The 17,119-nt window shown below is 35.6% G+C and overlaps 1 protein-coding gene across 1 annotated transcript; it reads left to right on the top strand.

Moving 5' to 3' along the window:
• The first annotated feature begins 11,653 nt into the window (after window positions 1-11,653).
• On the top strand, window positions 11,654-15,693 carry LOC147710114 (uncharacterized). The gene is made up of 3 exons (XM_086919319.1): window positions 11,654-12,441; window positions 14,420-14,635; window positions 15,433-15,693. Exons 1-3 carry the CDS (start codon window positions 12,004-12,006, stop codon window positions 15,691-15,693), a joined length of 915 nt encoding a protein of 304 aa, XP_086775445.1. The 5' UTR covers window positions 11,654-12,003.
• Window positions 15,694-17,119: the final 1,426 nt, after the last annotated feature.

Here is a 17,119-nt window from a genome sequence, read left to right as displayed (position 1 = left end):
GTAAAAGTATCTAGTTTGCTTCTGTATTGACTTGTAAGTATAGAAATAGCAAGGAAAAAAATAAGACACATATATCAACACACACATATATATATATATATATATATATATATATATATATATATATATACTAGCAGCCCGCCCCGGCGTTGCCCGGGGCAGAAGGGGCTGGGGGCAGCATCACAGCAGGAGAGACGCAGCAGAGCGGCCGTTTTGTTGGTCCTGTCCGCTTCTGCCCACGCTTTGTTTTCCCAGACGTCCCGACTTTGTGGAAAAGGCTTTCTGAGCACTCCGTGTTCATGGCCCCCGCCCGTCGTAGGTCCTGGCCGCCTCTGCCCACGCTTTGTTTCCCCCCGACGTCCCGACTTTGTGGAAAAGGCTTTCTGAGCACTCAGTGTTTATGGCCCCCGCCCGTCGTAGGTCCTGGCCGCTTCTGCCCACGCTTTGTTTCCCCCGACGTCCCGACTTTGAGGAAAATGCTTTTTGAGCACTTAGTGTTCATGGCCCCCGCCCGTCCCTTGGTGCGCACCCGCGGCTGCTTCACTTACCTCATCCGCCGCTCCTCTCCGCGCTGCTGAGTTTACCGCTCCACTGCTCCTCCGCTTCTCGCCGCTCCTCACCGCTTGTCCGCTCGCCGCTCCTCCCCGCGCTCATGTCGGCCGCTCTTCCTCTTGCTCCTGAATGCCGCTCCTCCCCGCGCTCCCGATGTCATCACGCACGTCGAGGCCGGCGCTACTTCCAAGGGACTACTTTTTTTTTTTATTCGTAAATTTTTTAAAGAACGTATATTTTTCATTTTTATATAGCCTATGTCCTTCTGCTTGCCATGACGTTTTCAAAGATGTCTTGGGTGTTTGAATTGGTGGTGTACTTTTCGAGTTTACCTGGCTCAAAGGACACAGTTCTCTCTTTATAATAGTAGTATAGATATAGATATAGATTTGCTTGTGTTTATCCCTCGGAGTAAACAAAGGATTTACATTATCGTTTCCAGGACCGAGCAAAGGTTTATTATTCAGTCCTGCACGAGTGATTTTGCACAGCAGAAGCCCTTAATTTTAAAAGACCATAAGTAATCCTCCAATAAAAGTGTTGATTCTTAGGCTTTCATTTCTTCCACATTCACGTGGTTACCAATGCCTCTCAAGAATCACAAACGTATAAAAGTACACTGGTAACAGTAACAAACGAAATAAACTGACAGTTCTATTGGGCCGTTCTGTGTACTGAGCACATTTTAATGTTGGCTTTTTCAAAAAGAATCGACTTGTACTTCTACAGGTTTCATAGTGCATAAGAAATTCACGCTTGACATGTAACAACCATCTAAAGTATGTGGGTATGAACTACAAAGGTAACTACATTCTTTCTATAATAAATCTCTGGAGAAGTACTGAAGCAATTGTGCCAATGGAGTAACTAATACAACATATCAAACAAAAATACGAATTTATCATAGATGTTAACACACTTCTTCTGGCACGACCCAAAGAAATTAAGCTGACACTAAATCAACTGCCCAGGCAAGCTATTTGATATTACAACATTGCACCACCTGTTGCAAGCACTAAACAACTGTGTCAATAGTTCATCAGTACTGGGTTATAATTGAGTTATACTTTTTGAAATTCAGAATTAAATAACCCAACACGTTCTATTTTAAATTCGCTTTAAGAAAATATGTTTAAATAGATAAAGATAAGTCCACAGTAAGACCATGCCTGCTTGATATTATGCAAGGGAATCTGTGCTCAAGCAGTACAAAAAAAGTGCCATCCCCAAACCCAGGCAGGTAGGCCCTCCTTTCCTCACTTTCTCATCAGCAGCTGCAGCACCAATATCAGCTGGAGCCCCGCCCACCCCTGGTCGCTGTCAGAAGGCACATTCTTCACGAAAAGTGAAAAACAGTCCTTCTTTTAATTCCACTATTGTCTGCAGAAACGCAGCAAAGACTAAACTGAAAGAAAATGAATAATGTATTTGTGATCCTTGTTCTGTTTCCATCACATTTGAGAGAATTAAAGAGGGACTGAAGACCTCTTAGTGCTTTGCAATTCAAAACAGTGACAGTACAGAAAGTGAGAGTCCCCATAGATGGCCTCCTGAAATAAGTGCCGGTGTGCACCCTGGGAATCACCTACACACATTAATTATCGGAGGGATTAGGGTACCTGTAGCGATGTAGGCTGCTGCTAGGCAAACAAGTGCCTTTCACATCAGACAGTGTGCATATGGCTTTAAAAAGCTCAGTCAATCTATTCCTTCTAACTAACAAAGGGCTGATGTGGTGCTAGCTGGCTCACACTGCAGATGCTGTGTCTGCACAACAACTGCTGTGCAATCCAGTCTGATCTTTGATCTGTGCTGGAGGTACCAGCATATTACGAAAAAGGTGGCCCATGTTACATGCGAGGGCGTGCAGCTGTTCAGGACTGTGAGACCTGTCCTCATTGAGAGCACCCCCCCCCCCCCTTGCAAACACTGCGAATGCTCACACATTCACACGGGCAGACGGTGGTAACCTCATTGTTTTGCACCGCTCATGCAGTGATAAAGCGCTGATATATTGTCGACGCCTCTTTAATGGTGCTTTTTCGTGTTCCAAGAGGTGTCCCGATGTCATTTTAGAACATTACGTTTTGGTTTTTCACCCCCACAAAACCTGCCGATGTGTGCTGAGCTGCCTTTTACAGGGTGAACATGGTAAACATCATTTAACACAGGGGCACCATCGTGGTGGATTACAGACTACACTGGCACTGCAAAGAGGGCACTATGAAAAAATCAGAACAGATCAAATATTTCCTTCTCTCCATACTGAAAATTGTTTCACTGCCCTTTGGATTCTGGACCCAAATCTTCTCACGACATACAGCTGTTGTCCGGACCCCACCCGACTTGCGATCCCTCGCTTGCTATGAGCAACAGAATCGAGAATACTGTTCTGCTAATAGGGTGTGCCAAGGCCAGCTTCCAGGTTGTGAAGTTAAATTGTGAAGCCTAATTTGGCCTCGATGTGGGTTAGACCTCCGCATCCCGGGACTATGAGTCCCAGAATGCACAGAAAATTCCTAAACTGGAGAAGCAAGTCATACGTGGGCTTTAGAAAACAGACCAGCAGCTGTAAAGTTAATGGGGTTAAATGTAATGTTACCTTTTTGATATGGGGCTAAAAGCCCCAGCATGCTCGAATAAATTCGGACTGAAAATACAATAGCGCCGACAGAAGTGTCCTCACGAAGTGGGATCTTTTGAAACACAGGGCGGAGGGAGGGAGGGGTGTAGTGTCAGACCGAGCGGGTGAGCGAGAGATATGGGGACCCGACAGGAGGACCGAGTGTAGACAGCAAGAAACACGAATGGGGGGCTGGAGGGGGGGAGGCGTGGAAAGTTAGAGCAACAGGAGGAGGGGAGAGAGGGTGGGAGGAAGAGTTGTGGAGGACTATCCCAGGCCCCTCTAGCTGCGTTGCAAGTGGGCAGTGTTTGGCGGGGGAGCAGCCGTGGCTGGGCACAGCTGATAGTCTAACCTGGCCTGGGCTCCGGGAGCACCTTGGACCCTCTTGTCTGTGAGCCACATTCGGGCAGTGACGAACCGGACCAGAGGCAGCGCGCGGCAGAGAGGGAGAGCCCATGCCGCCCCTCCCCGTGCTCCCGATGTCATCACGCACGTCGCGGCCGGCGCTACTTCCAAGGGACTACTTTTTTTTTATTGTAAATTTTTTAAAGAACGTATATTTTTTATTTTTATATAGCCTATGTCCTTCTGCTTGCCATGACGTTTTCAAAGATGTCTTGGGTGTTTGGATTGGTGGTGTACTTTTTGAGTTTACCTGGCTCAAAGGACACAGTTCTCTCTTTATAATAGTAGTATAGATATATATATATATATCTATATATATATATATTATATATATATATATATATATATATATATATATATAGATATATATATATATATTGTATATACTTATAATTAGGAAATATCATATAGAAGATTTCCATAGGTAACATTAATCTTAAGAAAAAAAATTAGTTAACAAAAATGTAAAACGAATTGCTTTTTATTTTGCTACCAGCTCCAACTATAAAACAAGTCAAAAACAACAATAGAGTGGATTTAGAGGAAAAAAAACTAGACCTAATCATATATATAATTAGTTATAAAAAAAAATTATATATATATTTATATACTTACCATTGAAAATTATTTCTTTTATAAAGACAATTGCTAATTGTTTGGAAATATATACAATTAGAAGTATGTTTTTTAAATAAGCTATCAACCTGTAACTTGGAATATATTTAACAGTAAAATAACTATATATATACATATAAATATATATATATATATATATATATATATATATATATATATATATATACGCTAATAGTATAACTTATAGCTAGTACATCACTAAAATTGTAAAAAAGATACATCTAAAGCTGCTACCTAAAATACAAAGCAAAAAAATAGTGTTAAATTAATTGCCTTGCATTATAGTTAACTACAAAACAAATATAAATTAGCAATAGATATATATATATATATATATAGATTAAATAAGAGAGAGAGAACGAAAAAAGACTCACGTATAACAAAAAAATCTAGCAATACTGTAGCGATATCAAATTATTTCATAAATTAGCTTAGCTAAGATGCAAATACTAGCAGCAGATTATCATCAAGGTCATGACAAATTTACATGCAATTCTAGAGGTTATCAATGCTTGCCAAATAGTACTTTTGCAATTATACAGAACTATTACAAAGATGCACATACATGGACTAAAGAAGACTTGCATTACATTATGAAATTAGGTGATGCTTTATATATAGATATGCATTTACTTAATAGCGAACAACTTAGGCATCCAGATGAGTTACCAAATTTTATTGAACACAATACTACTATCTATTCTCTTAAACTTAAAGAACCTTATTATGGAGACATATTACAACAATGTGACCCTTCGTTTCCAAATCTCAACAAAATATTAAAACCTGCACTTGATTCCAACTCCGGTGTTATACTTTGCATGGAAATTTATGTTATTTCCATTTTTAAGAAAAATGATTCGTACTTTGTATTTGACTCACATAGTCGTGATAACACTGGAATGCCTCATCCAAATGGAACATGTATTACTATACAGTTCAGATTTGAAAAACTTCTAGAGTACATCACAAATCTGGCACACTATCTTAAGAAACCAAACATGAATTGTGTGCCGTATGAATTAACTCCAATACAAATAAGTACGATTACAAAAGAATCACTTCAAAAAGCAATGGTGCGTCATGAAAAAAATAAGAATGCAGTAGCACCGAAAATTTTTTATGTGTATTCTACTAAAGGTAGTGAAAAATTTTTCACACAAGCATTTGAAATGCGTATAGAAAATGCCAAAAAAATCATTCAGAGATGTCAATCTAAAAAAAATACTTTTTTGAATAAGGAACAGCCATTAGCATTTTTAGATAATACTCCTAGTACTAGTACGTATTCCTGTGCAATTCTCACTACAACAGGGCCTAATAATCAATCTAAAAACAACAGCAAGCAGATCAGCACAACACAATATACTAATACACCAGAAGAGACTACTCCTACTGACACATATGCAAGTATACTTAAGAAAACACTTAAGAGCAACACAGAAAGACAACATATTAATAGCACACACATAAATGTACAACAAACAATACCAGCAAGTAATTTAAATACCAACACATATTCTACTAATGTAATTAATAGCACACACATAAATGTACAACAAACAATAAACACAAGTAATTTACATACAAACACATATTCAAGTGATTACTATAATACATATAAACTTATTACTGGAAGTAATGACAGTTTACTTCATGATAATATACACAATAGCACATTGCACAACAAGGAAAGTAGCACAAATAATACCAATATAGATTCAAATATTTTAACACAAACACCACAAGAAATTCCCTTTTTACATAACACACATCCACAGGAAAAAAATACACATAGTGATAAAAGTATTCACTATACACATTGTCTTCAAAATAGTATATTTGCTATTCTAAAGAACTACTGTAAACCAGCATATATTTGGGATAGTGTAGACTTGCACTGTATTATGAATCTTGGAGATGCTTTGTACACTGAAATGCACTCGGTCAATGAACAAGATTGTATGCAACCTCTAAAGTTACCAAATTACATAGTTAGCAATGACATAATCTATTCTACAAAGCTCAAAAAATGCTTTAGCGAAGAACTAACAAAATCAGCACAAACTTTACATAGTAAATTTATATCTGCATTAACTTCTACAATTAATTCACAAACTGGTGTATTGATCTCTATAGGTAGATATATAATTTCAGTCTTCAAAACTATACATACATACTCTCTATTTGATTCACATAGCCAAAATGAAAATGCAATACAACATCCTAATGGAACATGTATTGCTATCCAAATTGGCTCTATTAATCTTATTATAGAATACATCCTAAAGTTAGGCAATAGAGAACAAATTACTAATTCTGAGAGTATTACTTTAGATTTAACTACAGTGAACATAACAACAATTAGCAAAAAAGGATTACACCAAACACAACGGAATCATAAACAAGGAAATGTAAAGTCTAGAAAAAGCATATATGTTCATACGACACATATATCTATAAATGCATTAGGGGAAATTCCTTCAAATAACTTACAAGTAGAAAATACAATAATAAACACACAAAACAGCAATAGTCAGGACAATAGACTGCATGTAACAGAAGACAGTTATTTAGCTTCACACATAGCTCTTAACAATACTGAGATAATAAACACATTAACAGCTGATGTTGAATCACTAATTCAACCAACCAATATAGAAATTCTAGAAATAAACAGTAATAGAAAAAGAAAACGGACACAAAACAAAGAGAATGAACCTAATCATAGACATATAGCAGGTCAAACAACAAATGAGATAATTAGGATATTTCAGGAAGAAATACGATATGGACCCGAGTACACTTGCACTATTTGCAATCAACTATGGCATAAGCAAAGTCTTCAAAATACACACAGTATTAGTAAGAGAGCTAAATTCATAGAATGTAATATTAGCAAATACAGAACAAATGAGATATGCAGAACATGTTACACATGTATATCTAAAGACAAAATACCTCCATGTTCAGTATATAATGGGATGACATTTCCTGATATCCCAGCAGTCTTACACTTGCATAACTTAGAAGAAAGATTAGTATCACCAAGAATACCTTTTTTACAAATTAGAACATTACCACGTGGATTCCAAAAATCTCTATCAGGTGCAGTAGTAAATGTCCCTGCAGATGTTATGACAACAGTAACTGTTTTACCAAGGCAAATTAATGATAACATGACAATTCCAATAAAATTAAAAAGGAAATTAAGTTATAAATCTTATACCCATTATGAAACTGTTAGACCAAACAAAGTTAAACGTGCAGCTTTATATTTAGCCACTACAAGCACTTTGTTTCAATAATATGGAATCACTATTAATAAAGATTGGGATTATACAACACAAGATATACATTCTTGTGATGAGACTTCAGATACAAGTAATACGTCAGATTCCTCTGACAACATTCCAGCAGGAAACTTAGATACTATGTTAGATAATGAAACTATTACTACAGAAACAAATAATATTTTAAGTTTAGCACCTGCAGAATATAACACACCAAGAGGCCTGTATGAAGACAAAGATTCTGAATATTTGGCATTCCCAACTATATTTTGCGGAAAACGAAGGCCGACTAATGAAGAAAGGCATGTCCCAATACATTACAGCACAATCTGTCAATCAGAAGTAAGAAGTAATGATCTAAGAGTAGCAAAGTGTGTTACTAATCTTTTCTTTAAATTAAAAATATTACACATTAAACAATTACAGAGCAAAATATTTATATCTCTTAGGAAATACTTTAATAATGGAAACATTATAACTGCCAAAGACATAAAGAATAAATTAGATACAATTTTACAGTATAATGAAGGATACAAAATACTTAAACCTATCCGTAGTTCACCACCCTATTGGGAGCAATGCAAAAAAGACCTCTTTGCTATGATTAGACAATTAGGATTACCAACATTTTTTTTAACTTTATCTGCTGCAGAAACGAAATGGTATCACTTAATTAACATATTATTACGTACAGAAAAGAGACCAGAATGCACAAAAGAAGAATTTAAAAATATGTCATGGGAAACAAAATGCAAATTAATACAGCAAAATCCCATTACATGTGCAAGACATTTTGACTTCCAAGTTCGGAAATTATTTAATTCTATTTTATTGCATGAAAGTAATCCGATTGGAAAAATTATTGATTACTTTTATAGAGTGGAATTCCAACAACGGGGATCACCACATATACATGCTATAATATGGATAGAAAATGCTCCACTATATGAAACTTCTGATAGAAATGAAGTCACTACTTTCATAAATAAGTATGTTACATGTGCAAAAACACAAGAACCAGATATAGAGTCTTTACTACCTCTACAAAGACACGGCCATACCAAAAACTGCCGTATCAAACATTAAAGAACATGCAAATATCATTATCCCAGATATCCAATGCCTGAAACTTTTATACTAGAACCAATAGAGCTAGACAAAACAAATAACGAGCTCTTACAGCAAATTGAACTAATACATCTAACTATAAACAGCCAAGAATTTTCAAATTATACTTTTGAACAGTTTTTACATTCAATGAACATAGATCTAAAACAATATACTTTATGTATACAATCTATTATACAAAAAAATACTATTTTCTTGAAAAGGACACCAGCTGAATGCTTTATAAATAACTACAATCCAACTATTTTGAAAGCATGGCAAGCAAACATAGATATACAATACATCTTAGATGCATATGCATGTGCTGTGTATATTGTTTCATACATTAGTAAATCACAGCGAGGAATGAGCAAACTAATTGCCCAAGCTGCTAAAGAAGTACATGCCAATCCAAGTATTAAAGAACAACTTAAGCATATAGGGAACAAATTCTTAAACTGTACAGAAATAAGTGCCCAAGAAGCAGCATATCTAATACTACAAATTCCTTTACGGAAAAGTTCAAGATCTTTTGTATTTATCAATACAAGTCCTAATGAAAAGCGTACATACTTATTAAAAGACATCGAAACTATCAATTCTTTACCAGATGAGTCTTGTAAAATACAATATGATAATATTATAGTCAGGTATAGTAAACGCCCTGTAAAATTAGAAACATGTACATTAGCTGACTATGCATCTATGTATAATGAAAAGAAAAAATGTAAAGGAAAAGAAGAAACAGGCCATGACAATTTCCTTATTGAAAATAACTTTCATAGCTCAGATGACGAAGAACTTGAGATAAATTTAGTAGACGAAACAAACTGCATAAAAAGAAAAAAAGCAAGAGTAATTCGCTATTGCAGATTTAACATCAAAAATGACTCAGAAAATTACTATAGAGAATTGCTCGTGCTTTTTTACCCATGGCGAAATGAACATAATATAATTAATAACAAGGAAACTTATTATGAACGCTATCTAGAACTTAAAAATGCAGTTGATTCGAACCATAATAAATATAATAAACATAATAAACAACTAACAACTAATAGCAATGAAACTAGTATATTAGATACATTGCTACCACCAATAGATACAGAAGAAGATAACACCATATTCCATGAAGTGCAAAATAATGAAAACCCATTGTATGACCTATCATTTGATTTAGGGATTAGAAGTACAAGTAGAGAAGAATCACTAAGCAATAACATAATGCCAAAAGAACAATATGATAGTATAATGCAAAATCTAACAGCAGAACAACTTAACTTTATATATCATCATTTGCATTGGGTTAAAACAAAAGAAACACCATGCTACACATTTTGTACAGGTGGTGCAGGAGTAGGCAAAAGTTTCCTTATAACAGCACTTTACCAAACATTAGTACGTTATTACAATACAAAAGCAGGAGAAAACCCAGATAACATATATGTATTGCTTACAGCTCCAACTGGCAAAGCAGCACATAACATTCAAGGCCAAACACTACATAGTACTTTTAAAATACCTATTTCACAAACACTAACTCATAGACAGCTAACTCATGAGAATAGAAGCACACTACAAGGTCAGCTAATGCATCTTAAATTGCTAATAATTGATGAAATATCAATGGTAGGGGCTAATGTATTCAACTTTATACATAATAGATTGCAAGAGATAAAAATGTCTGATCTCCCTTTTGGCGGAATATCTATTTTAGCAAGACTTTTACCAATTGAAGCCAGTTTTTGACCCATACATATTTGACAACCCAAAACATTCATATAGGCCAGTAAGTACTAATTTATGGCAGACACATTTCAAGTTATTTGAGTTGACTAAAATAATGAGACAACAAAATGACTTGCCATTTGCTCAACTACTAAACAGATTAAGAGAAGGGAAACAAACAAATGAAGATATTATACAGATAAAAACACGAGAAATAGAGCCACCTGAAAACATTAGCAAAACGATCCCTTACATTATGGGAACTAACAATGAAGTCAATAGCATAAATAATGCAGTTTTATTAGAACATATAACCCATTACCCAGTTTACACAGCTACAGCAATAGATACAGTTGCAGCAGACTTAAGTGAAGCAGTAAAAAAATATATTACATATTGCATTGCAATTAAGATATGATTTAACTAACAATATAAATGTCAATGATGGTTTAACAAATGGTGCAACAGGTATAGTAGAATTTGTAGAAACTATCAATAACAGCCCAAATGTAATTTGGATTAATTTTGATAAAGAAACAGTAGGCAAATTAACAAGACAAGAAAACAAACACATATATCACAGTAATATTTTGCCTCATTGGACACCCATTCATGCTATTACACGGCATTTCCAATATACACAGAAATTTATAACTATTATACGCAAACAATTCCCATTGCGACAATCATCTGCAAGAACTATACATAGAACACAAGGAGAAACAATTGAGCCCATTTACATTCACTTTAACAACAGTAAAGTACATCATCTGCATTATGTAGCTTTAAGCAGAGCTAAATCTTTAGACAACATATACATTAGAAACTTTCAGCAAGACAAAATAGCTGTACATCCAAAAGTGCATGAAGAAATGACACGTTTAAGAACACACATGCAATTACAAATATCAGTACCAAAATTAGATAGCTATAGACAACAGTGTAATATAATTGACCATAACATACGGTCCTTGCAAAGAAATTACACTGCTATTAAATCAGACAAAAATATCATGAACAGTGATATTATATGCCTCACTGAAATCAACACAACTAGAAAAGCAGGTAAGAATACGTTCTTAATAGAACAATATCACCTAGTATTATTTGATAAATTTCACAACCAGCACACAAAGCATGGTATTGCCATTTACTACAAAAAAAACATGCTTTTATCGCCAATATATCAAACACAACACGAAATTGACTTTTTATTTTTCACTCAGCATCTCAGAATACTTATTTATTATATTGTACAAACCACCACATGTACTTTTGCAGACATTATTACAAGTTTTAAGTAGCATAATTAACTTGTATCCAAATTCGAAATATGTCATCATGGGAGACTTCAATATAGATTTAACACAAATGTCACCAAACAGAACTTTGCTATTAGAATATATGCTGCAGCAATTTCAATGCCAGCAAAAAATACAACAATACACAACAGACTACAATTCTACACTAGATCACATCTATACTAATGACAACATCATGCACTACGGTACATTAGAATCATATTATAGTGATCACAAAGCATTATGGGTGGCAGTTTAAAATGCAACCACTTCATTAACATGCTATTTTATTACAGGTAATAGCAAAAGGGGAAAAATTTATGCTCAGAATGTGTACTAACATTTTCTCTCATTTCAGATGATTTCCATACAAGACCTCAAAAAAATGAAACATGAAGACAACAAACCTTACCAAAAAACAATCCGAGCCAACGTAATAAAATGTTCGACAAAAACAAACTATACAAATGCTAAACAAGAGAACAAAGTCATGTATCATCTAGCTCTAGCTGATGAAAGTAGTTGCATTAAAGCAACGTGCTACAATGAGCCATTTTACCAGCAAACTAAAGAAGGACAAGCTATTATGATTCGCAATTTCTTAGCCAAAAACAATGTGATTATCATCACGAAACAAACGAAACTATCACGCATGATGCCCTTATCTATACCTCAAGAAATAATACAGGAGGCAGAATATATCCTACAACCCCCTGCTCCACCAATATCACCGATAAAAACAGTTAAAGCAGCTTCACTACGCTCATTGATGAGCATTTCTGGGACTATTGCTGAGGTAAGCTTATAAAAAGAAAAAAAATTATCACACTCACCCTTTTACACGCACACTATATACCAAAAACTCTTGCACACAATACTTACCCCTTTGACAAACTCTCACTCTTTGACAGACTCTCTCTCTATGACAAACTCTCCCTCTTTGACAGACTCTCTCTCTTTGACAGACTCTCTCGCTCTTTGACAGACTCTCTCTCTCTTTGACAGACTCTCTCTCTCTTTGACAGACTCTCTCTCTCTTTGACAGACTCTCTCTCTCTTTGACAGACTCTCTCTCTCTTTGACAGACTCTCTCTCTTGACAAACTCTCTCTTACTAACTCTCTCTCTTTGACTCTCTTGACTCTCTCTTTGACTCTCTCTTTGACTCTCTCTTTGACTCTCTCTCTATTTGACAGACTCTCTCTCTCTTTGACAGACTCTCTCTCTCTTTGACAGACTCTCTCTCTCTTTGACAGGCTCTCTCTCTCTTTGACAGACTCTTTGACAGACTCTCTTTGACAGACTCTCTTTGACAGACTCTCTCTTTGACAGACTCTCTCTTTGACAGACTCTCTTTGACAGACTCTCTCTCTCTTTGACAGACTCTCTCTTTGACAGACTCTCTCACTCTTTGACAGACTCTCTCTCTTTGACAGACTCTCTCTCTCTTTGACAGACTCTCTCTCTCTTTGACATACTCTCTCTCTCTTTGACAGACTCTCTCTCTCTTTGACAGACTCTGTCTCTTTGACAGACTCTCTCTTTGACAGACTCTCTCTCTCTTTGACAGACTCTCTCTCTCTTTGACAGACTCTCTCTCTCTTTGACAGAATCTCTCTCTCTTTGACAGACTCTGTCTCTTTGACAGACTCTCTCTTTGACAGACTCTCTCTCTCTTTGACAGACTCTCTCTCTCTTTGACAGACTCTCTCTCGCTTTGACAGACTCTCTCTTTCTTTGACAGACTCTCTCTCTTTAACAACTCTCTCTCTCTTTGACAGACTCTCTCTCTCTTTGACAGACTCTCTCTCTCTCTTTGAGCAGACTCTCTCTCTCTTTGACAGACTCTCTCTTTTTGACTCTCTCTTTGACTCTCTCTTTGACTCTCTCTTTGACTCTCTCTTTGACTCTCTCTTTGACTCCCTCTCTTTGACAGACTCTCTCTCTCTTTGACAGACTTTCTCTCTCTTTGACAGACTCTCTCTCTCTTTGACAGACTCTCTCTTTCTTTGACAGACTCTCTCTTTCTTTGACAGACTCTCTTTGACTATCTCTCTTTGACTCTCTCTTTGACTCACTCTCTCTCTTTGACAGACTCTCTTTGACAGACTCTCTCTCTTTGACAGACTCTCTCTCTTTGACAGACTCTCTCTCTTTGACAGACTCTCTCTCTTTGACAGACTCTCTCTCTCTTTGACAGACTCTCTCTCTCTTTGACAGACTCTGTCTCTTTGACAGACTCTCTCTTTGACAGACTCGCTCTCTCTTTGACAGACTCTCTCTCTCTTTGACAGACTCTCTCTCTTTGACAGACTCTCTCTCTCTTTGACAGACTCTCTCTCTCTTTGACAGACTCTCTTTCTTTGACAGACTCTCTCTCTTTGACTATCTCTCTTTGACTCTCTCTTTGACAGACTCTCTCTCTTTGACAGACTCTCTTTGACAGACTGTCTCTCTTTGACAGACTGTCTCTCTTTGACAGACTGTCTCTCTTTGACAGACTGTCTCTTTGACAAACTCTCTCTCTTTGACAAACTCTCTCTCTCTTTGACAGACTCTCTCTCTTTGACAGACTCTCTCTCTTTGACAGACTCTCTCTCTCTTTGACAGACTCTCTCTCTCTTTGACAGACTCTCTATTTGACAGACTCTCTCTTTGACAGACTCTCTCTCTCTTTGACAGACTCTCTCTCTTTGACAGACTCTCTCTCTCTTTGACAGACTCTCTCTCTTTGACAGACTCTCTCTAATTTCTATTACCAATTTTGTCTTACAGGAAGAAGAAACAAAAACAATTGTTATTGCTGGACAAGATACAAAACTTAAATCAATAACTGTGAAAGATACAACGGACTCAGTAAAAATAACTCTTTGGAGAGATGCCACAGACTTTCCCATAGAAATTGGATCCTACATAAAGATGACGCACCTGACAGTGCATGAATTTAACAACAATAAAATGTTAAACACAACAAGAAATACACAATTTCAAGTAAGTACAAATTATGAAAATATTAATAACTTGCTCTACTACTCAATCTATACTATCTACTTTTTAAAACACCATCAAACTCTATATTCACTAATTACAATTCACTCAAACTCTCTCTTCTAATACTCTCTATCTAAATCGATTAAGCTATACTATGTATTCTACTAATCACTACTATAAAACTCACTAATACTCTCCACTAATAAATCTACTACTCAATCTTAACTACTCTCTCTTTATTACTCACACCATAAAAAAACACTATTACAGAAAAATAACATTGACTATTTCAAAATAACTTACTAATAATGCCCAACTATCACTTACAAATATAACTTTAATACTAACACTTAAGTACACCATTTTTGGTAGTTTTCAAATTACCTTTATACTACTACGCCAATAACTTCAATACTCCAAAAATACTTAACAATGCACTCAAAATCATACACTCTACTAATAACTCATCTACTCACACTGCACTATTAACTATAATCACTATTTACAATACTATTCTAAAACACAAAACTAGTACCTACTACTCACTATTTATTAAAACGTATTTTTACTAAAGTAGCTATAACATTACAAAACAGTCTCTAATCCTCTATTATACACACTATATTATACCTTTTCATTATATGTACTCACATCTATCCTTTCTTAAACTATCTTCACTACTTATTAACATTATTTAAGACTGCATATAACAAGAAATTTTTCCGTAGGTCAACACAAGAAAAGAAATAAAAGAACTTCATAAATATGAAATTAACTAAATTCTTTTTCCTTCACAGAAAATACAACCACCAGAAGAAGAAATAAATATGACTATATATGGGCTAGAAACTGCGAATCAGGAACACAGTACACTAAATGTACATATTGATAATGCCGAAAATTTACAATCTGTAGAAATAAATAACAATATTCTACTGGACTTCTTCAATATACCACCGGACATTGACGACATTCAAGAAGCTCTAATGCCAATCTTGCCAAAAACTGTAAATGTAATATTTCAAAATGGATTCATACTAAAAATACATGAATTGTAAAAAACAACACAATACTTTACTGTAAATAAAAGTACAAAAAGAAGATATTCAAATTATGTTTCTGTAAAAAGGCTAAAAATACAGTATTTTAATTAAAGTTTAATTTGCTTTCAAACAATAATACTAAATATATTTACTTAAATAAAATTTTTAAAGCTTTTTATCTTGTCTTTGCATTATTATTTACAGAGTACATAAGATATGTTAATGGACAATTTTACTTTAAAAAGACTACAACAAATGCAATTATTCTATAGCAAATTGAGCAAAATGCAAAAATGTTACTGTGCACACTTTTTTTTTTTACAGAAGCTACACCACATGCACTCATTCGATGTTATGTAGCAAATTCATCTGTCTTATACCTTGTGAAAAAATGGTAACATAAAAACATATCCAACGTTCATTGGAAATGCTACTCCCATGATAATGCTCATACGCCCACATTTTCATCCATCCACCCATCATTCATCCCACCACCTTTTCATACATCATTCATACATGCAACATTTTCTCCATCCATACATCCATCTAACATTTCATTCTCCCAAATATACATCCATCCACACACCCTTTCATCAACTATCATTCATCCACTTACCTTTTCACACATCCATCCATGCAACTTTTTATTTAGCCTTTCATCCTCCTATCCATACATCCTTCATCCATCCACGCTATCATCTATACATCCATACGCCCACCCTTTCTCCATCCACACATCATTCATCGCATCCACCCATCATTCACCACAGCACCTTTTCACACATACATACATCATTCATACATGCAAGTTTTAGCCATCCATACATCCAGCCATGTTTTCTTCCATCCATACTTCATCCGTCCACCCTTTTATCCTTTCATGCATCCTTTCATCCACACTTTTATTCATCCATCCACACTTGCATCTTTCTATCCATACATCCATCCTTTTCACATCCACCCTTCAATTCATACACCCACCTACATTTGCACACATCCATCATTCATGCAACATTTTTATTAATACATCCATCTACCATTTATTATACTAACAATACATCCATCCACACTTTCAGTTTCCCATCCATACATCCATCTTTACACATACACACTTCTATCCATCCACTCATCATTTGTCCAACAGCATTTTCACCGATCCATCAATCATTCGTCCATGCAACATTTTTCACATCTATCTTAAAAATTAATTCCCCAATCTATACACACATCAACGCATCCATCCAGCCACACAATACTTATCCACTTACATTTTCACTCATACACCATACATCCATGCAACATTTTAACTATCCATCCTTTCATTTTTCCATCCATCCATCCTACATGCTTCATCCATTCAATGTTTCATCTATACATCAATACACACACACTTTCATCCATCCACCCATCATTCATCACACCACCTTTTCACACCTCCATA

The sequence above is a fragment of the Lissotriton vulgaris genome, chromosome 5 (genome assembly GCF_964263255.1).
Source record: "Lissotriton vulgaris chromosome 5, aLisVul1.2, whole genome shotgun sequence".
NCBI classification, from domain to species: Eukaryota; Metazoa; Chordata; class Amphibia; order Caudata; family Salamandridae; genus Lissotriton; species Lissotriton vulgaris.
This window is presented reverse-complemented; position numbering and strand designations above follow the sequence as displayed.

Excerpts from the sequence above, each read along its gene's own strand:
- LOC147710114 (XM_086919319.1), top strand. The coding sequence starts at position 12,004 with ATGATTTCCATACAAGACCTCAAAAAAATGAAACATGAAGACAACAAA. Across the intron at positions 12,442-14,419 it reads TTTCTGGGACTATTGCTGAG|GAAGAAGAAACAAAAACAAT; the intron begins GTAAGCTTATAA and ends TTTGTCTTACAG. Across the intron at positions 14,636-15,432 it reads CAAGAAATACACAATTTCAA|AAAATACAACCACCAGAAGA; the intron begins GTAAGTACAAAT and ends TTTCCTTCACAG.